Source organism: Charadrius vociferus, unplaced genomic scaffold, assembly GCF_000708025.1.
Source record: "Charadrius vociferus isolate BGI_N301 unplaced genomic scaffold, ASM70802v2 scaffold260, whole genome shotgun sequence".
Lineage (NCBI taxonomy): Eukaryota > Metazoa > Chordata > Aves > Charadriiformes > Charadriidae > Charadrius > Charadrius vociferus.
Genome location: NW_009646410.1, coordinates 1,198,110 through 1,218,983, shown reverse-complemented (window position 1 = coordinate 1,218,983; position 20,874 = coordinate 1,198,110). Strand labels below are relative to the sequence as shown.

Genomic DNA, 20,874 nt, shown 5'->3' with positions numbered 1-20,874 from the left:
CGGGACGGGCCAGCGCTGGTGGCAGGTTTGGCTGAGGCAGGAGAGAGAAAAGGTTTGCACTGCGTGAAGATTGCAGCATCTTCCTGCCGGAGGATCCCCACGTGAATACAGACCAGTTTCATCAGCAGTGGAGGAGCGGGTTTGTTTCAGTTGTACTGCCATACATCACCTTGTCAGTCTGTCTGTCTTATCTGCCCCACCGTTTTCTACCCCTCTCTTCTGAGGAAAGGAGACGGGTGATTTTCCTCCATTGCAGTTCTGTAGTAAGTTAAGGATTCGTGGCATATGTAAGGCACAGGCTATCTCCACATACTCCTTGCTGAGGTTCCTTCATAAAGGTGCTGACAAACTTTGGGTTTTGTCTGTGTTTGGGTTTTAGTCAGACTTCTGCAGTTTGATGCACCTGGTGAAACTGGATTTGAGTAAAAATCGGCTTCAACAGCTGCCCTTGGACTTTGGCCGCCTGGTCAATCTGCAGCACCTGGACCTTCTGAACAACCGTTTAGTCACCCTGCCAGTCAGCTTTGCACAGCTCAAGGTAAAACTGTTTGCTGGGCAGTTACGTAAAGCTTTGGGATGCAGCCCAGGGTCTTGTGATCCTTCTCAAGTTGATTTCTCCGGTAAAGCATCCCTCCTGCTGACTACCCATTCCAAAATTCAGCTGGCTCTGCACCGCAGCTCAGAGGAAATTCTCTCACATCTATTGAAAATGTCTCTGCTCAAGCTCTCTGCTTGTTTTCCCTACCTGTTTCATTCATGTGGAAACTAAGTAGTTCTTTGCTTCTCCTTTGGACCTGTAAATAATCGCAAGACTACTGTGCTCTTACAGCCTGCGCTTTATCGTTCTTTTCTGCAGAACCTGAAGTGGCTGGATCTGAAGGACAATCCCCTGGATCCTGTCCTAGCTAAAGTAGCAGGAGACTGTCTGGATGAGAAGCAGTGTAAACAGGCTGCTGTCAAGGTAAGGAATCTGCTGTTATTCCTTTTTTCCTTACTTCGCTTTGTCGGGGGTGGTTTTTCCTCTTTTTGCTTAGCAAGCTGGGCAGCTGCTGCAGCAGTGTGAAGTTTCTTCAGCCAGTGAGGTGCGTGTTCACCCCACTGACTTCACCACTTCTGTGGCTGGAGAGAGCAAACACTGGGCTGAGTAGAATTCTCTTCCATTAGTGGAGTTAAGAGAGGACTAAATGCTGGCTGCCAAGAAAGTGGAGGCATAATCAGACAATATAATCCATGTCTAGGCTTACAGTCCAGAGTACAAAAATCACAGATGTTCTGGCAAACTATAGGCTCACATAAATATAAGTGTTCTGCGATCCTCTGTATCGGCTATCATGCATTTGGCAGGTTTGGTTTTTAATGGAAAGATCTATTGCTTAACTGCAAAGATTGACGTGGGGAGGCGTGAGCTCTCTTTAGAGCCATCCCGCAGGGGTAAGTCAGGGTGGGTGGTCAGCCCTGGCTGACTGTCCCCAGCTGTGCCCCAGCTGTTTGCGTTTGAACGGACTGTGCAATGAGCCTTCTGCAGAGACCTCAGGTTGTTTTCTTGGACCTTGAAGGTACTGCAGCACATGAAAGCGATCCAGTCTGAGCAGGATCGACAACGGCAGCGGAAGCTCCAAGCAGAGCGAGGTAAGCACACAGTCCTTACATGCTCTCTGCTGAGGACTGTTCTTGATCTCTCCTACATGCCCAGACGTACTGATTGCCATCTATCTCATACTTGTGACTGTCAAAATCCTGAGGACTCTGCGAGTAGTAGGGTAGAAGAGCTGGAGGGAGAAAGACAGCCAAGGATGACAACTCTGTCATTTCTTGCCTGAATAATATCTCTTTAGATGGAATACACTATAGGTTTTCTATAAAAATATGAAAGAAGAGCACAGGATTTATTTTAAGGGAAGCCTAATTTTGAGGGAGCAAAATGCAAGGTATGCAATATTAAATAAAAAAAAGAAAACCAGCGATAAAAAAGGAGGATAGTTATTTGATTTGTTTCCTCATTCCAATTGGGAACAGATAAGCAGGTAATAAGGAAGAAGGCAATGACAACCCTTTAAATAAAAGGAAAAAAACTTCCTGTTAATCCCCAGAAATGGAGAAGAAGCGTGAAGCAGAACAGCGAGCAAAGGAGGCTCAGGAGAGGGAACTGAGGAAGCGAGAGAAAGCAGAAGAAAAGGAACGCAGAAGACGGGAGTATGATGCTCAGAAAGCTGCAAAACAGGAGATGGAAAAGAAAACTAAAAAAGAAACTGTGCAGACACGAAGTAAGTAGTACGCATTTTGGGTGGGATTGCATCAGATTTCACCTTCATCACATTGTGATGGTGCCAGATTGGCTTTTATGCAGCCCAGGTACTGGGAGATGGTGGGAGTGGGGGGGAAACCTGTAGGACTTCTAATAATCTCAGCTGCTGTGCCCTTTTCCCCTTCATCTGTGTTCCCAATGAGCTGCTGAGCTACAAGTTCTTCAGCTGTTCCTAAGGAGAACTTCCCTCCACACATTTCTTTTTAAATGTACTGAACTATATGTGCAAAACCTGATCTTTTGCAACACAGAGGCACTTTACACCGCTGCCCATGAAACTAAATATGAAACTTTTCATCCTCAACGGGTAGATCCTGTGTGTCTATATATTAACCAGAATTAACTGATGAAAATTCATCATGATGAAAATTCATTCATCATGAAATAACGTCAAAAAAAGCGACTGCAGCAGAGGCTAAAGTATCTTACCTGAACAGCTTGTTTCTGAATATAGATTCTTAAAGATATTTAATTTCTCACGGTCTCTGTCTTGTAAATGTTCTCGTTACAGAGCCCGCCTCCGGTTCTCGTCCCCCTCAGCCGCCCCGGCACAAGCACTCCTGGTCGCGGTCGGTGCTGCGGGTCCTGCTCGTTGTGCTGCTGTGCGTCCTCTGTACTTTGGCCGCCTGCAAGCTAACAGAGCTGCAACGTCAACCTCTGTGCATCAGCGTGAACACTCTCTACGAGGACGTGTTAGCCGCTCTGCAAAACCACAAAACCCTGCAAAACATGCTACAACAGAACTCGCAGCAGTGATTGTCCTGGATGGGCACTTGCTTCATCAGCATCTCCCTCCACCATCTACGCAGCCAGAATTCCTATGGAATTGTGTTCTGATGAAACTGCTTTGACTCAGTCAGCATTGGTTTGCTGGTCCACTCCACACAGAGCAGTTATTGTTCAGATCATCTTTGCTGTGCATGTTTCGCAGTTGGCCTGTAACTCCCATCATTTGCCCACGTTAACTTAAACTTGTTAACGCTTCTTACCTCCAAGGGGTTTTTACCTAGATTATGAGATCCAGAAAGCTGCCGATCTATAGGAGTGGAAAAAACCAGCCCTTGTGTTATCTAGGTAGCTGTAGCTCTATCCTGGAGGTAGAAGGTTTGTAATACATGTTCATTCCTTGCTCTCATTCCTATTTGTGCTAAAATTGGTGATATGGCTGTATGGGAATAATATACTAAGGCCTACTCCAGGACCAATAACAAGTGTGTAGGATGGCTGCGTATCCATATGTTGGAGTGAAGAAGCTGATGTACTATTGAAAGGAGCTGAAAATTTTCAATACAGCAGTTTTCGCAGCAATTTGTCTGAACTGGATGTTTATTAATGCTGGTTGAATTTTAATGAGGTCTTTTAGAAACAGCCGAAAATAATTTCTGAGTATACACAGTAATGAGTTTTGACTAGATTAAGTAGAACCAGCTAGTGCCAACAAAACGGCTTCTGCTTAGGAAAGGCTTGTGGCCAGTCTGCAAGCTGGTTTTGCGTCTGCAACAAGAGGGGGGTAAGAGGGGGGTGACTGAGACCCACGGAGAGACAGCGGGCGAGTTGACCGCCTGTTGCCGGCTGCTGGCTGCAGCAGTGGCAGGCAGCACTGGGTGGCACTGTGGCAGCATCAGGCAGAGAAGGGCTTCACCTTGGGGCTGTTGGGAAGGCTGGGAGGTTTGGCGGTTTGCACCTAGAGAAGAAAACTCACCTGTGCAAAGGCCTATGAATTATTTATAATTTTCAGAAAGAGAAAATGAAACAGAAGTTTGTCATATCCTTAAGGGCTTTGTGAGTACTAAAACGAAGTGTACACATGTTGTTACGTGCAGGTTTCAGAGAATATCCATGCTACAGACTCCACTGAGACATCCCACGTGAGTCACTAGAATCACTCCATCTCTTCTGACACCTGGGATTATTGCTGATAAGAGCTGTGCCCTGAGGAAATAATCTATAGCATTTCATACCAAGGTCATTATTGAAGCAGTAAGCCTTCACCTTTTTGTAACCTATTGGTAAGACTGTGGTTCCCCAAGTACCACGCAGAAAAAAGCAACAGCTTGAATATCAGATAAAAGGAAGGAAAGGCTGGCGGTTTCTCGCTTAGCAGTATGTATGTTTTCTAAGCTTCCTTGAAACAGCTTTAGGCTCTTTAGGCTTTGCTTCTGGTATCTGACTCATCACATTCTTTAAAAGGTCCTTGCTTACTATCCAGAAATGTTCGGAAACACTGGGTGAGAGATGAACTCAGGGATTGATTTGCTTCAGCCATTTTGTATGTCGATGACATGAGCAGGGCTATGTAGCTTAAAAAAACAACTCCTTAAAAGGTGAAAAATGTGAATCAAGTTTGTGATAGGCTAACCGGTCGTGAAAGCATGTGCACCCTAAAGTACCAAAGCAATGGGAAAAGGGTACAGATCCTGGGCAATCAGGGGAATTGAAATGGGCCCTAGAACTATTGGAAGGGGAGAATGGAACAATATACACAGATTCCAAGTATGCCTTTGGGCTGGGTCACATTTTTGAGAAAATATGGAAGGAACAAGGGTTAGTCTCTTCTAGGGAAAAAGAATTAGTCCAGAAGAAATTGCAGTGGTGCATGTGGCCAGGCACGAGAAGGGAATACTCTAGAAGCCAGAGGTAATAGGTTGGCTGACGACCAGGCAAAAGAAGTGGCTCTAGAAAAAAATGCTGAAACGTGAATTTTAAATCTCTCCAAAAGATGGGGTGTGTAAAAACCCAGGAAGGCAAGTGGGTCCTACGGGATGGGAGACATTCTGAAACTTATTGGGGGACTCAAGTTTTGTGTGACCAACTTTTGAGAAATTCGTGGATGTTTGGGAGTAAATGAATTTGCCAGAAAGTAAGGAAGGATATAATGAGATTAGTATGCACAGCCTTGGGGATACGCCACACAGCCCCCCGGCATCCTCAAAGCAGGGTCAAGAGAATGAATGCAAACTGATAGTAGAAACCAAGCTACCATGGACCAAATGCTTGCCTTTAGCATTGTTAAAGATTGAAGAGCGTGTCCGTATGAAGTGTTGTTTGCTCTCCAGTATCTGGGAAGAGAGGAAGGTGTACCAATCCCCGAGATTAATGATGTGTATCTTAAAAATTATCTGTGGGGGATAATCCAATCTGTTACAGACTTAAGAAGGTGTGGATTATTACCTCAAACAGCCCCCTGGAAAAAGGGTGGGTGCATGTTAAAAGGGCCAGTAGTTCCACCTCCTGAAGAGTGGACTGTAGCCCAGGGAAGTAACCCCTTAAAGGAAACCTTTGAAAGGTAACACATCATTCTGAGAGAAATTTGTAAGCGGTGTTTACACTTATTGTAAAAGTGCAAGGTGAGAAGTCCAGGATTGTGTATATGTAAATGGTAAGAGATTCTAGTTTTAGGGAGGCAATCTAAAGGGAATTTTAAGGAAAGATTGTAATAGAGGTGGAAAATGGGACACTGGAAAGGGATATTCCTAGTATTGTGGAGTGTGCTGGTAGAGGAGATCTGTGGAAGGCAGGACTCTGCTGCTTTGCTATCTAGGAGAGCGCTGCTTACGTTCGCAAATGCCAGGCTAGTAAGATTTGTAAGTTCAGGTCAGAAGCGTGCTCCTGGCCAGGCAAGGGCTCCTGCCGAATGCCCAAAGCCAGCATAACGGATGAGCGTGTTTTCATTCGAGGCAGCATGGTTCCAAAGGGTGATGTCCCCGCACTGGATGCCGTTTAATTCATTCTCAGGACTCATCTCAGTAAGTGCTGCTGTTGCAAAAGACCTCAACTGTCCTTGTGTGCACACAAGTGCTAATGGCTTCATGGACAGGCAAGTGTGTTCCTCAATCTAATTAAAAGAAAGCTTTTTCTGCCAACTGTTTAGACCTCATAATTCCAGTGCATATAATCAGATTTCAAGACCTTCTATAGATTAAGCTGTCTGGAGACTGAATCAGGGCAGTCTAAATTTATATCTGAAAATTAGTCTTACTCATTCCCATCTGCCACAGCGGAAAATTGAGAGTCTATTTTGTGAGGTAAAGTTCCTCCACCTCACTAGAGCAGGTGCTAGGGGGGCAGCACCACGTTGCTTTAGCATTAGGATTTCTCACGCTGGAGGGAGAAGATAACTACTTGCAGTTTAGGATACCAGTACAAAGCATTCCTTTCAACAGATTACATACCTGTCTATATTCAAGACAGCATATTAAGAAGCAAATATCATTATTATTATTATTCAAAGTTAGTTATTTTCTAGGAAGACAAATAAAAGGAACTATCAGTACTATAAGCTGTGTCCAACTCATGCTCTTATGGAGGATGTTCACCCTCTTTCTCGTGTAAACTCCGGCCAATCAGCAATTTTTATCCAACCTTCTTCTGCTACAACAAAATTTAAATATGTTTTAAGTCTTTAAACCAGAATCAATGACTCTGTTGTCTCAGCACTTCTTCCCAGAAGGAAGCTGAATACTTAAGCCAAGCAAACAGTAAAATCCTCATCGCCTGGGGCTACCCAGTGAAATCCAAATAGAGATTAGGATCGTGGGAAGTCATCTGCAGATAGATTCGTCGGGAGAGTTCTGGTCCGATCCGCCGGGAGGTGGCCGTCACACCATCACCACGGTGCACAGGGATATTAGCCAGCATGTTTTCCCGCTCCTGCTCTGAGGAACATCTGCTATAGGCCTAAAAGCAACGCAAAAGAACAATGATATCATCCATTTGCATCCACTGCTTAAAAAAAATAATCAAAGCTATGCACCCATGACTGCTCTACCCTTTCACAATGTATGTTCATTTTTCACCTGGTCTCTCCCCAGATCTCATTTGTGAGCTTAGAGGCTGATGCAGAACCAATACTGCTCCCTCAGTAGTATGCTCTGTAAAGCCAAAGCAATGGGTGCCAAGCAATCAGTTCCTTCCCTGCGTTACTAAACAGCTCATACAGAATCATTGTGCCAAATTTAATACCAATTGAATTATTTCTTCCACTCCTTACATTAGCTGGCTGCCTGCACACAGTACTCGGTATTCCCGAGGCATCCTTACCTGGGTCAGAAGCAGAGGAGAAGAGTAGGCAGACACAATAGCCTCAGCCATCTCGCGGCTGACACGGTTAAATTGTTGTATCTGCCTCTTCCAAACTTCCAAGAGACCCTTTCCGGAACGATCCACCTTCACCCCTCTGCATGACCCCTTCTCTACGTAGAAAGAGAACCCTGTCTTCTCTCGCTCTCGCCTAGGGAGCACAAAGGATGGGAAAGCAAATGAGACAATGAGGCTATAAAGAAAATCCTATTCCTGCATCTATTGTCATGTAGCCAGAGACAGAGCGCCATTTCTCACTCCATGCTGTTATAGACTCCGTTGGCACCAAAGTCAATGCTAAAAATTTTAACCTTATTTTCTTTACATGTATTACCAATTTCCTTGTTTAAGATGCAAATTTCTTACTGAAAAAGAAACAGTCCTGTACTTGGAGGCAATCCTGTCACAAGCCAACACGTACACAAAGTGGTAAAGAAGAATTCACTTTCTGACTGTCAACCATAAAAAAACCACTTTTACATGTCATTTTTAACGACGTGAAGTACAGCAGCTGCTGTGATAGGAATGCTTGGATTGTGTGAGACTGCACAAGATGGCTTAAGAAAGCTATCGCTGTGCAACATGCTGCCATCCTTCCTTATCAATGGAAGCAGCTAAATGGTTCATTCTCAGTAACGTCTCTCTTGGTTACATACCGAAGAAGAAAAGCTGGTGCTGTAAGAGCCCAACCCTACTTGCATTCCCTTCCTACTCCTAACGTCAGACTGGAAGAGCTTTACGTGATGTCAAGACTCCAATGTGAAACCAGGGTCTGTGCTCACCCCTCCCCAGGCAGGACATCAGTTTCCAAAAGGTAACGCTGTGCTGAAGGAGCTGCATTAACAGCTGCTCTGTGTCGCCTGCCCCTTTGAAAATCATTATACTGTGTTGTACAGAAGTACAGCTGTGTACCTGCTATTCCCTCCCAGTAACTGTGAAATTGCAGCCTCTCCAAAGATATGACCAAACCTCATCTGCTTACTCACTTGAATGGTGCTTCAGCCACAGCTTTTGTGAACATAGTGGCAAACTCTCCTAGCTCCTCCCAGCTCTCAAACAAGCTGACTTGAACTTGTTTGCACACCTGCAGATCTGCCAAGGCCTGTAAACGTTATTGGAAACAACAAATGTAACAATTGGTCTTCTCACATTAAACCCCACTCTTGTCTGAAACAAAAAAGGGTCACAACATCTAACTATCGGACAAGAACATCCACTCTCTCCCCATTTTGGGAACAGTTCATTTAAGGCACTGAAGTATTTAGGGGCAGCCTGTCTCCTGTCAGTTCATATCAGTTTAGCGCCATTTCAGCTGCTGAAGCTCCTCAGTAGCAGGCTCTCATTGCACACAGTGCACCCAGCCCAGGGCAGCACTGACGTGCTTTGCCAGCAGGCCACGAAGGGTGAGAGATGCTGACTAAGACTGCCGTTTCACTGCCCAGGATCAAGGTGAACGAGACGTGTCAGTCTGGGAGAGCAGGTACGTACCCGAACAGTAGCGAACTGAATCCAAAGAGCTCTATCCACAGACACATGGACTAACGAAGGCTGAATGTCCCCGTCCAAAAAAGCATGTGATTGGGTCAAATGTTAAAACAATGGCAGACAATAAGAGACAATGGCTATATGCCTGTTTTAAAGGTACTCACTTCTTCCACATCCATTCTGGTTATCTCCAAGTCAGAATCTTTAACCTTCTTTTTTCTCCGTTTCCCCTGTTCCTCTTCTTGGTTTCCACTCGCTGCTGCCTGTTGCAGCCTCTTTTTTGACTGAGCTGTGAGAGACCTAAGAAGAGTAAAGTAAGACTGGGAGTTCATGCTCCTCCCCAGGTATTTGCCATTGGTCACTGTGGTGACAGGCCGGATGGACCTTTGCTTTTGTTTCTGTATAACAAATAGCGGAGCAGTTCTGGGTGGGAATAGCTCTTATACTCCAGTCTTTGCTAGAAGCAATTAATGTAAACACCTATGGCAAGCCTTTTTCAAGGCTAGAGATGACATAGAAATGTCTGGAGGGGAAAAAAATTAACCTGAAATAATTTTCTACTTCAGCTACTGCCAGTGCCAGAATTTTTCCAGGCATTTTCTCCATCACGTGATCTACATAGCTCTCTAGGGTCTCCTTCTGTCCTGCCGTACAGCCCTTGGCCTCCTGCAAAGATCAACAGAAAAAGGGCATTAAACCATTCCGAGTCACACATGCAAGCGCAGCAATCTACGGCTCTGATTCTGCAGCTGGGTCTGCAGATGAAAAAGTCTGTTCACATGGCTCTTCAGGGGCAAGCAGGCAATATTGGTCTAGTATAAAGTTATGGCAGAAATATATAAAAAATAATCCCACTTGATCTGACAATGTTACCTCTTAAAAAATCTGTGAAAAACTGTAACTAGGAAAGAAAATTTGTCAGAACTCTGCATTATACAACCCTAGTGGTTTTGATCCACTAATGGCTTCTAAAGCCAGATTTCTGGCTTACTGAAACCATGGCTCCATCCCACATCAAAACCTTCCTGCCATCCCACATCAAAACCTTCCTGTCCCCCCCCATAAGGGGGATGACAAACACCCCCCTTACAGCAAGGCATGTTTGAGAGCACAAAAGTCATAAACATTCTCACTTGTTTGTAGTTGTGAACCATGGACAAAAACTTCTCCAAGCAAAGCAGAATCAGGACATTTGGTTCTTCTGTCCATTCATCTCCATTTTCCACCTGTCCAAAAAACAAACAGCCACACCAACAGCCTGTTTATAATTCACTCACTCAATGGTGCTCCCACTCAGACCTCTGAGGCAGGGAGAAGATCAGAGGGTGTTTACTTGTGTTGCTAAATACAATTACTAATGAGTACAAATAACAGGAATAAAAGGGCAAGAACATTGAGATTTTGCTTGCACACCTGAAATGACACATTTTTTCGCCTCCAGGTGATGCTGCAGGGAACAGCCTGACTCTCAACCACACAGGAATAATTTGCAGTCTGCAAAGCACTAAGGATCTGTCCACCACCTTCTACCTGTAAGAGAACTGAAATTGACGCGTGTCAGGCCTCCGCAGCAAGAACTGAGAGTCAATATAAGGCAGATAAAAGCTGTGAGGACATGTACCTGGATCTAGTACCACTGTTATGTACTTCTGGCACTCCCCTGGTCGCTGAGCTTTCAGCATCCTGGCAAGGGCCCTCTTCCTCTCTTTTTCCTGCTCCTGCTGCCTCCTCTGTGCTTCTCGCTCCTTCCTCCTCTGCCACGCAGCCTGGCAGATCGCCTCCCTTTCCTTCTGACTATATTTTGACTTCCTGGGAGGGGGGGATGTTTCTGGGCTTGCTCCGCTTACCACGGGCATACTAGGCTGGTCTGCAGAGTCAGACTGAGAGGCTGGCAGCGGGCACAAGGAGGGCCTCTCAGCATCACCCCTCGCTTTTTGGCTGCCACAAGACAAATCTCCAGACGACACCAGGGCATCCTGCGGCCCTCTGCTGCCAGGTGCCAACAGGTCACCGCTAGCGCAAAGGCCAGCTCCCCCTGCTGCATCCCCACCGCCCGGGTAGGGGTGCTCCAAAGCCCTCCTCTTGATCCTCTCGGGCAGAGGGACGACCTCCTCCTCCTCGTCCTCGCTCCCACTGCTCACCACAACCAGCCCCGTCGCCCTCGGCCGCTTGGGAGCGGGAGACGAGGACAGCCGGTGGCCCAACCTGCTGGGCGGCAGCGACGATAGCGAGGGCTGCAGCAGGGAGGCTAAAGTAGGCAGCTCCTCATCGCTCTCCTCAGTCCTCGGCCCGCTCTCCGCCATCCCGCTTTACCCTGAGGTAAAGCCCGGGCGCCTGAGGGAAGGAGCAAGACCGGCGCGCCGCCAGCCGCGCGCGCCCCGCCCTCCCACCGGAAGAGGCACTCGAGAAAATGGCGGCGCTGCGACGTCTGTGTGAGTGAGGGGGGTTAATTCTTCCCCCCCACCTCCCCTCCAGCTTTATCCCTCTGTGGGGTGGGGTGGGGTGGGGTGGGGAGAGGGGTCCGGCCGATGGAAGGGGTGGTCCAGGGGGAGATCACTGCCGATAGTTCGGTGATGGAGGTCTTCGCTTTTACCTCAGGTGGCGGCTCGGTTGAGGCGGGGCTGTGGTGAAATGGGGAGGGTTTCAGGCCTTAGCCCTACCGCATCGTGTGGGAAGGGGCCTCAGGTGTTTTATAGCGTGACCTGGGGCCGAGGTGCTGAGGGCTTTATCCTCCTTGGACTGGAAAACCTCCAGGGATAGGGAGTGCACAAACTCTGTGTTGCTGCTTGACTGCCCTCAAGGTGAAAAAAACTATCTTTGGAAAAACAGTATTCATGTGCGCTAGGTAGAGACCAACCAGCAAGGGGTGCCGCTCTCTTCTTGTGTGGTGCAATAGTCAGGAGGCTTTAAAAATGCCCTTTTTTAATCTAGAAGTGTTACAGGCATAAATAACCTCATAGTTTCTTTGGTGGAACATCAGAATGATGAAGTTTTTCCACTGATTGCCAACGTGACTTCAGTCAAATTACAAACTTTGTCTCATTCTTCTCTAGATAACTGCTTTTCCCTGCAAGTTTGATGCTTTGAGGTTCATGTTTTTTTGTTAGCAAGCTTCTTTCATGCAACGCCACATATAACCCTGGAATCAACCTGTTGGAGGTTTTTTTTTTTTATAAAAGTTAATTGGACTATAACTTTGTAGAATTTGTGTATATGAAACCATAACTCTCGTTCATCTTAGCCTGCTTCCCTGTAGTTTGTCAAGTCTCAGAGCCTTTCTTTTACTTAATGGGTTAGCTCCTGAAATTAATGTCTCTTTATAGAGTAATTTCTCTTTTCTCAATAGTATTTCTAGCTCACTAAGTATCTGTAATAATTTAATTAAGATTAAATTAATCCAGTGGTTTTACTCAGGATAAGAAAAGAAGAATGTTACGATAACTGCTTTTCCGTACTAACCTGCTGCTTAAGAGGTTGAATAGAGGGATTCAGAAAAATTGGATTTGGCTGCTAATTGCATGAAAGGAGGTACTGAACAGTTTTTTAAAAAGAACTAATTATATCTCAATTAATTTTTACAGAGAGAAGTTCACTAGAGGGTCACCTTTCTTGATAAGAAAACCAGTGTTTTCTGTCAGTGTCTTGTTTGTTTATTTAAGGAAGTTTGTGGTGTGAATAATATTTTGTGTTCCGGAGACACTCGGTGTCCTTAATAACTGATTTTTTTCATTGACTTGTCCTGATTGTAACTCAAAGATTTGCACAAAGTGCTTCAATTAGTATGTTCAGGATCGCGATTCTGTATATGCTTATACATTGTCCTGAGTTGGACTCTTCTCGTTTGTAAGATTTCAAAATGTTATTGTGTAAGTAAATGCCATTTGATTGAAGGGGAAACTGAAACAGAGATCACAACTTGTCTTTTCTCAAAGCAATGTAAGGCCAATCCAAAGCACCCAGTAATGTCTGTACCTCACTGTACAAGGCCTTGCTGAAACAGGAATTTGGGCATGTCCTTTAACATCGTTGCCAAGAGTTTCGTTCCTCCCTGGCAGCAGCAGCACTTGAGATGTGGTCTCTTTGCAGGGGACTTAGGCCATGGTAGTTTAATTATGAGTTGTCTTGGAAGTAATTTTTTTTTTCCCCAGGGCTTACTTTTGCATTTAGTTTGAAAGCCTGTCTTAACTGACATCTTCTAAATCTGAAAAAAAAAGAAAGTGTGCGTAATAGGGTTTTTTTCAGCTGACAGTTGTTGTTCTTGCTCCCAACCTAGTTCTAACTACTCCCCAAACAAGCCTGGTTGCTGTCAGATGTGCTTCTAAGAAGAGTGGGGGCAGCTCAAAAAATTTAGGTGGCCGCAGCCCTGGGAAACGCTATGGATTCAAAAAAGTAGAAGGTAGGTCTGAGTATCCACTGAGTCTTAATCTGCATTTCATTGGGTTCTTCACAGCTTCTCCCCTGTTATGGGTGTTAGTTGTTGAGCATTTCAGGAGGAGGTCGCAGGGGTGCTCTTCCAAGAGAAAGGAAAGGGGAGGTTCAGCGAAACCTTGTGATCCAGAGTAGCTGGTGGGAGGGCAGCGTGAGTCAGCCTCCCTCCCAGATGGGCCTGCGAGTGGCCAGCCGAAATTGCTTACAGAAGACGAACTTTGATTCTAACTTTGCCTTTCTGGAATGCCTGGGAGGAGGGTACGCTGTGGGACACCTAATAACTTAAGTGCACTTTCCCCCCACGCTGTGTTGAAAAGCTGGGCGTTTGGATGTTTACAAAGGGGAGAATTATGAGGCTTAGCAGATGCCAAAGTACAGATTCTTGCAGCTGAGTACTTAATAATTATTAGCTTTCCTGATGAAAACATATTGGTGTAAAAGGCAATAAAACAAATGCCTTCAGTAACTAGAAAATGCCTTGTACCTTAGAAGTAATATTTTCAAAGACTAGAATTGCTTTTTGCTATTATATATCAATTGCCCTTTATTTCCTGTTAACAGCATTTTTGTTTAGATGCTTTTAGCATTCGAAGTCATTTTTCCTTAGAAAATTCCCACAGAAAGCTGGGGTTTTTAAGTCCTGGAACCATTTGTGTTCTGCCAGGGCTTCGGGGAGCTCTGTTTCTCTGCAGTCTGACTCTGTCACTCTATTGCAGGGGCATTTGTGCATGCAGGCAACATTTTGGCGACACAGCGGTTGATACGCTGGCATCCAGGGGCTCATGTAAGTTGTTTTTCCATCTCTTCTTTGGTCGTCAGAGAACAGCAGCCCATAAGTCCTGTACTCAGTGCCTCCTCTCTTTCAGGCTCCTTCTTAATGCTCTTCCCTATGCTCTATATAATCTTGAAATTGGGTTTCGTTACCCGGTATTTCTTAGTCACAGAGCCCACTCAGAGTCACACCTGTGCTCATGTGACTGAGGAGAGGACGGAAAGTTGTGGATATCCCCAAACACGTCTGTAACCTAACTGGGTGCTTGTGCTTCAGGGTGGAATCGATATCTCCTGCCTTGTAGTGAGCACCATTGCATACTGATTGCTGGAAGCAAATAGTGTGGTTTTCTTTTATTTTAAAATACAAAGCAACAGATGCTGTTGAAGCCAGGCTATCAAACAAGGCAGACCAATGATCGGATCTGCTTTAGTGGTGGACCTCCAGCCTTTCCTTTGTAACACTTCTCATCCTCTTCCAGGTGGGGATGGGCCGTAACAAGACACTCTATGCCCTGGAGGATGGGATAGTGAGATATACCAAAGAGGTCTATGTACCTCTGCCCCGAAGCACCGAGAGCAGGGAGATGATCTGTTGTCTACCCAAAGGAGCAATTCTTTATAAAACTTTTATCAATGTTGTCCCTACTACAGAAGTAGGGAGTTTTAAACTGGTCACCATGCTCTGAGCCTCCCGCGTCACATAAGGATGGATGGGAAGGAGCAGCTGGGACAGACGACTCCAGTTGGACTGGCATCCGAGGACAGGAATATTCTAGCTCGGAAGACACCAGTTTAGGACTTTGTTTTCTTGCTCCTAAAGCACACCTGGTCAGTGTTCAGGCACTGGGGTCACCTGCTGGTATTTGTAAGAGTATTTAATAAACACTGTGGGGCTGTTGAAGGTCTTGACTGTTCATAAAATGTGTTACTTATGTTCATTTAGTATCGAGCAGACTTCCTCTAGAGAACCTGTTCCATTGTGCCACTGGATGAGTTCTCTCTGCAATCACTCTTATGTCGGTACTTGTACCACTAATAATTACCTCTAGCTATTTTTACTCATTTTTAGACGTTACTGTTCTATTTGTATCTTAATTCAAAATACTGCAGGAGAGGACAGATCCTTTTCCACTTGCACCTAACTCTGCATCTCAGGAAGCTAGATTTTTCCTTCTAACTCACCTCAATGATTAACTCAAATATCTAAAATATCTGAAAGTGTTCCATTTACTAGCCACGTGAGGCAAGTTCATGCTCATGAAGCGAGCTCATGACTAACTTCAGGATGCCTGGTAAGATGCACAAGTCTGGGGTGGTATTTGGAGCTCAGCGGCTGGGGGCGTATCATAAAGCCGTAATCCTGAAGACTTTTCCTTTTGTCTTCTCCGAGTCATTCCGTGACATTTTTGAGCTTATGTTGCTCAAAAGAAAGGAGCCCAAATACCCTGTGGCCAAACTGATCTCACTTTATCTACATGTTTGTAAACAATTTGAAACATTGGCTCTGCAGTAGAAAACAGGTTATCAAAATTGGTGGTGTAAGGACACCAGTGTCAGTATTATTAGATTGTCTGCTCTGCAGAAGACAACTAGGTAAACAGGGTCAGCCACGCGTGTCCACCTTTGCTTTACGTCCTTCATGGAGATCACCAGCTATTCTGTCCATGCTTCTCCTGTCCTTTCCCAGCTTGCATATTCAGTCACAGAGTTCATCTCGGTGGTCGGTATTTGCGTACAGCAGGTGACACAACCCCTGATCCCTCTCCAAATCTTTATCTGAAGTCCACACAAAATTGCTTTCAGTCACAGAGGACCATTGCTGTGGGAGCACAGGGCGATGCTCTGATGCAGATTCATTCTGCTCCTCACAGGTGAGGATTCCCCCCTGCTATCATCTGATACACCGATAAAGTAAAACATTTTATAACCTAAGAAATAAGTGAAGTAGCACAAGACGACCACTGTCTGAGGTCTGATCCTTGGCATGCCGGGCAGCGCTTGCCTCACGGAGGTATGGTACACCAGCTGCCTGGAGGAGCTCTGGCTGAGCAGACCTTCACCTTGGCTTTGCCCCCTGTGTAGAAGCAGCTGATCCGTTGCCTTTGGTAACAGTACGTTTGCCAGAGAAGGGCGAGTGGCACCGTGATTGTCCTGGTGCTGTGGGAGGGACGTCTCCGCTGGCGGGGTCTGACCTGCCTGTGTCTCTGCTGATCGTGAATCTGGGTGGAGGTCTGAGGTTCGGCCGCTCCTTGCGGACGAGAACGATGTCACAGGCACTTCTGTCGCTGACACCACAGGAAGAAGCAGTGTGCGGAGGCCGGGGCCTTACACATCTGTGTTTCGCTGAGTTTGGTAGCTGAGAGGAGCCTGGAAAGGGTCTGGCACACCACGTCTGTCCAAGGTCTCCGAGCTTATTACTGTTCCTGAGAAAGCTGGAGGATGCCTCAGAGCATGCTCGTAGGGAGGTGGCATCTATTGAGAAAGGAAGAGCATTACGGCTAATCAGAAATAACCAGGAGATTATCCCACCTCTTCTTACAGAGCGGGTGACAAGGCTCACAACCACCACCGCCTGAACTTCAGCTCCTGCAGTCCTCAGAGCAGCGAGCTGCTGGCCAGAGGAATGCCTGGAAAAGGAGTGCTCAGCACTGGTTTGCAATGCGGCGGGGCAGAGATCCACTGGAGAGGCACATTCCCCCCTGCTCCCCGCCCCTATTCTGTGCCAGGTCCCTGCTCTTCCCTGTCCCCCTTCAAGGACTTGTCAAGTCTCTTCTGGCCTTGTGACTTTTGTTAAAACGGGACTGTTGTTGGTTTTCCTTTCACCAAGGATCGATTACTGAGATTTATACAAGCACCTTCATACCAGGTCGTCTGCCCAAGTTTTGTTAGCCAGCACAGCAGCGGAGAGGAACCTCCGGGCTGTTGCTACGTTTATTTTGGCAGAGCTGGGCTAGCTTTGTCCCTGTAATGTGACAGGAGTGGCACAGGGATGTTATGGAAGGGCTGCCATTGCAGTTCAACTACTTGTCCTTGGGGCCTTTACTCTCCTCTGCCCTTGGTGCTCTGGTTTCAGGGCAGGTATCATGAGTTACAGCTCCAAACACCGAGCGGCAAGTGCTGACTATGCCAAACTTTATGGTCCAGCTTTAGGAACCCAAAATCCAGGTAAACCGATGAACCTTTAGTGCTCTACTCAGGTTTCAAATGTTTCTGTTCTGCTTTAGTCAATGAGGGCTCCTTTGTTCAACAGGAGTTTCTTGGGCCGCTGCCGCAGGACCTACTTGGCAGATGCACTCGCTTTTCTCTATTCTATTGTGGGAGTGCAAATCTTAAATGTCGTAACAGGCAAAGCCTCTTGCTCATAAATAAGCCATAAACACTTCAAGGCAATAGCGAGGGACCTCCCAGGAGGTGTCCTGCAGGGAGAAAGGAGCAAGAAACCTTAGAAGCCTTACAGATCTAAAAATAACATTCCCAGCTTGGGCTTGTACCAAGCAGATGATCCGAAGGGCCTCCTGCCCTTTCAGCAGCAGCTCTACCCTGCCTCCCGGCACGGGCATTTCTGCAAACGCACTGGGAGAGATCGATCATTAACCAGCACAGATGTACACCAAAGGAGCCTCCTGGTACACTTTGTGCCCTTCCCAGAGATAAAGGCTATCAGAGCAAGGCAATCGCAGAGAACAGAGTCCTTAGCTACTGCAAACTGCTGAAGCAAAACCCAGATACAGACCGGAGGGGGGACTGCCCCCCTGCCTCTGCCAGCACCTTCGTGCCGGGGAGGGAGAGCTCACCTCCTGGGATGGCTCTGCCCACAGCCCAAACCTCTCGGCAATCATCTGATGGATTTCCCGCTGGCGATCTTTCTTCCGCACGCTCTCGTAGCTCGGCAAGCGGGGTTGCTCCCAGGAAGGGAGCTGGTAGCTGCTGGGGGGTCCGACGCAGAAGAGCTCGTCTCCCTAGAAATGCCCACCCCAGAAGAGAAAGGTCAGCGTGGCAGCGGCTCTCCTAGCTTGGAAGTTCATGGGCTGGTGCCACTTCAAGTTATTTCAGGGTTCGAAGTTGTGGGTGTCCTTCCTCAAACCCCGAGAGATTAAATCCCCCGTCCCAGGAGGTAATTCCACCACAACCCACTTTGCAAGATCCCAAGCCCCGGGGGACCTGCCTGGCACTTCATGCCCACACCCCTCAGGGCACCAGTGTCCTCTGCAGCATCCCTGGCCCTCCCCTGCAGATTTTTACATACGGGCAGCACTTCCCAAACTTGCTCCTGCTCTCCAGCACCTTCTCCCTATGCCCCAAGAGCTCCCTGGCTTCCCATAACCACAGCTTCTTCCCAAAATCATCAGGATTTTTGCTACCATTTCCCCCCCTCAGCTCCCATTGGGGACCCATCCATCACCTGCACGCCGGCGTTCTCAGCACCGCTCTCCAGCCGTGACACTCCGCACTGGGGACCCACCAGCCGCTGGCTGCTGCTGAAGTAGGGTGGGGGGCAGTCCTGTAACGAGGGGTCAGGAAGGAGGACGTGAACAAAGCCGAAATCCCTCACATCAAAGCCCAAATCCCTCACATCCCGCTGGGCGGCGAGTGGAGCTCAGCCAGCTGACCCAGGCCAGCCTGGGAAGCGGGACTCCGGGCAAGGGGGGAGAGCCGCTACCTCTGCCCATTTGGCTCACACGGCTCTCGCCGCTGGTAGCCAACCTCTGCCTGCCTGCCACCGACGCCGACAGCTCGGGCACATCCTCACAGGGCAGTGCAGGCAGGCAAAGAGCCGGGGCCAGGCGGCACCGCTACGCAGCGCAGTCGGAGGGACGGCAGCCCCAGAGCAGGGTTTCATTCAGACTCAGCAGAACCATCTCTCTTCAAGGGACAACAAAAAAACAACCCAACTATTCCACTAGTGTAGATAAGAGCTCCGTCACATGCTCAGAGTTACAGAATTTGTAAATGCTTATCTACCGAGGTAGTAATTTCAGCATAATGTAGCAAGCAAATCTGCAGAGTGATAACTGTTCTGTTCCCCAACAGTCTTGCTCCGGTTAAAACTCGATTCTCCATCAAAGTGTTGAGCAACTGCAGGGATCCCTCTCGCAGAGAGCAGCCCCTCGAGCCAGAGCCAGGACTCGAGCTGCAGGCCGTCCCTCGGTCTCCGAAAAGCCCCATCTCTGACATCAGAAAACAGATTCCCACAGCAACCAGGGATTCGCAGGGGGAACTAGGAATGACAGATTTACTTTTGCTCTTAGCGACTGAGGAACTGTTTGTCTCGGCCCTACAGCGCAATCACAGAAGCTGCAGGAAACGAGGCTGGCTGGGGGTGCAACTATTTGTTTTAATAACTGATTAGCAAAACCAGCACAACTACTTGAAAGCTGCCTCACACCACTACAGCCGCTTCACTTTTTCTGATGGAAATACATCCTAGATACGTTCCCTTTCCATATATAGTTCTTCGCATCCACATCCATCTGTCCGCACAGCCCTTTGCTAAAGGCAAGATGCCTTCTCCTGGAACCACCCACCCGAGAGCCAGGCTCGAGCACAGCAAAAGCTCTGCAACTCACGGCGTGTCCCGCACAGCCCGGGGGAGCTGTTCTGCAGGGCGAGGAGCATGGCATCCCTGCCCTCTCCTCAACACGGCCACAGGCAGGGAGCGGAGAGGAAGAGAGGGAAAGGAGTGGATGCGGCCAAGCAGGCAGGAGACACCACCAGCGCAGCCCATTCCCACCGTGATTTCTGCTGGGGTCTTCCAGCCTGTGCTGGACTATTGGATTTGCCTTTTGTGGCACAAGTCTCTCCATCCCCAGCTGGCTGAGGCGGGATGTCCCCTCTTCTCCCAGGGACTCGGCACCGTCAGCCCCTCCCCAAGCAGCCATCCCTGTGGCCTTTGGAAGCCGAGCTTTCCCCAGGCGGCCACCACCACAAAGGCAGCGCTGGCAGCACACGCTGCTCTTTTTCCATCACCAGCTTCTCCACTTAAAAGCCAGCCCCAGGAAATTACAGATGGAAGCAAAAGGGCTTTGTCTCTCGCTGCTCGGTGCCTGGGAGCTGTGCACAAGAGAGCCAGTTGCCGGGGATGCGAGCGGTAGCGAGCAGCATTGTCTGCCTTTGCCCTGAGCTTCCAGCCCCCGGCCCCTTTCCCTGTAAACCAGAGCCCGACGCGGCTGTGGCGGGGGAGGAGGACACCCCTCCTGAGCTGCGTGGGGAGCTGGGGAACCTGCCAGTGCCGGGACTTGCAGATATTACCCCCAACAGCACAGCCAGGCAGGCTTGGGTGGTTGGATCTCTTAGGTAGAGCGGGAATAAGGAGAAAGCAGAGCCCGTCTCTGCTCGGAGGTCCCACGTCCATCAGCGAGCTTGGCCAGGCTGCAGGAGGGGAGCGCGGCGATGCAGTCCTGCAGACCCCCGCGCAAGGGAACAAGGGCTCGGGAGGCAGCGGGGGACTCGCGGGGAGGAGGAGGAGAGAGAGGACACTCACATACTGGCTGGGGGTCTGGAAGAAGCGGCAAGAGCAGAGGAACTGGCAGCACATGGGGTCCCGGTGGTAGAGGAGCAGCAGGAGGATGAGGATCGCCACGATGAAGACAGAGGTGGACACCGCTGCCGGGGGAAGGGAGAAGAGGCGAATGAGCCGGTGGCCCGCAGGGTCCATGGGCCTCCCTGCCCCCTTCACCCTCCGGGTGTCTCGGCAAAGAGCAGCTTGGAAAAGCTCCCGAGAAGCCGGTTTCACCTGCTGCCCGTCCCGAGGACGCCGAAAACCCCGCTGTGCCCCACATCCCTCCATCCCTGCGACCGGGGAC

The 20,874-nt window shown here is 48.1% G+C and overlaps 3 protein-coding genes across 3 annotated transcripts; 2 read left to right on the top strand and 1 right to left on the bottom strand.

The window, feature by feature from the left end:
- The first annotated feature begins 384 nt into the window (after positions 1 to 384).
- On the top strand, positions 385 to 3,297 carry LRRC59 (leucine rich repeat containing 59). Its single transcript, XM_009879636.1, has 5 exons — positions 385 to 538; positions 857 to 961; positions 1,557 to 1,629; positions 2,091 to 2,264; positions 2,817 to 3,297. The coding sequence occupies exons 1-5, from the start codon at positions 398 to 400 to the stop codon at positions 3,059 to 3,061; spliced, it is 738 nt and encodes a 245-aa protein (XP_009877938.1). The 5' UTR covers positions 385 to 397; the 3' UTR covers positions 3,062 to 3,297.
- Positions 3,298 to 6,805: 3,508 nt separating this feature from the next.
- On the bottom strand, positions 6,806 to 11,172 carry EME1 (essential meiotic structure-specific endonuclease 1). The gene is made up of 8 exons (XM_009880167.1): positions 10,491 to 11,172; positions 10,283 to 10,410; positions 10,003 to 10,095; positions 9,414 to 9,535; positions 9,034 to 9,169; positions 8,371 to 8,486; positions 7,346 to 7,535; positions 6,806 to 6,982 (listed from the first exon to the last, which is right to left on the bottom strand). Exons 1-8 carry the CDS (start codon positions 11,170 to 11,172, stop codon positions 6,806 to 6,808), a joined length of 1,644 nt encoding a protein of 547 aa, XP_009878469.1.
- Positions 11,173 to 11,279: 107 nt separating this feature from the next.
- MRPL27 (mitochondrial ribosomal protein L27) lies at positions 11,280 to 14,910 on the top strand. The gene is made up of 4 exons (XM_009879625.1): positions 11,280 to 11,301; positions 13,143 to 13,265; positions 14,014 to 14,081; positions 14,551 to 14,910. Exons 1-4 carry the CDS (start codon positions 11,280 to 11,282, stop codon positions 14,755 to 14,757), a joined length of 420 nt encoding a protein of 139 aa, XP_009877927.1. The 3' UTR covers positions 14,758 to 14,910.
- The last annotated feature ends 5,964 nt before the right edge of the window (positions 14,911 to 20,874 follow it).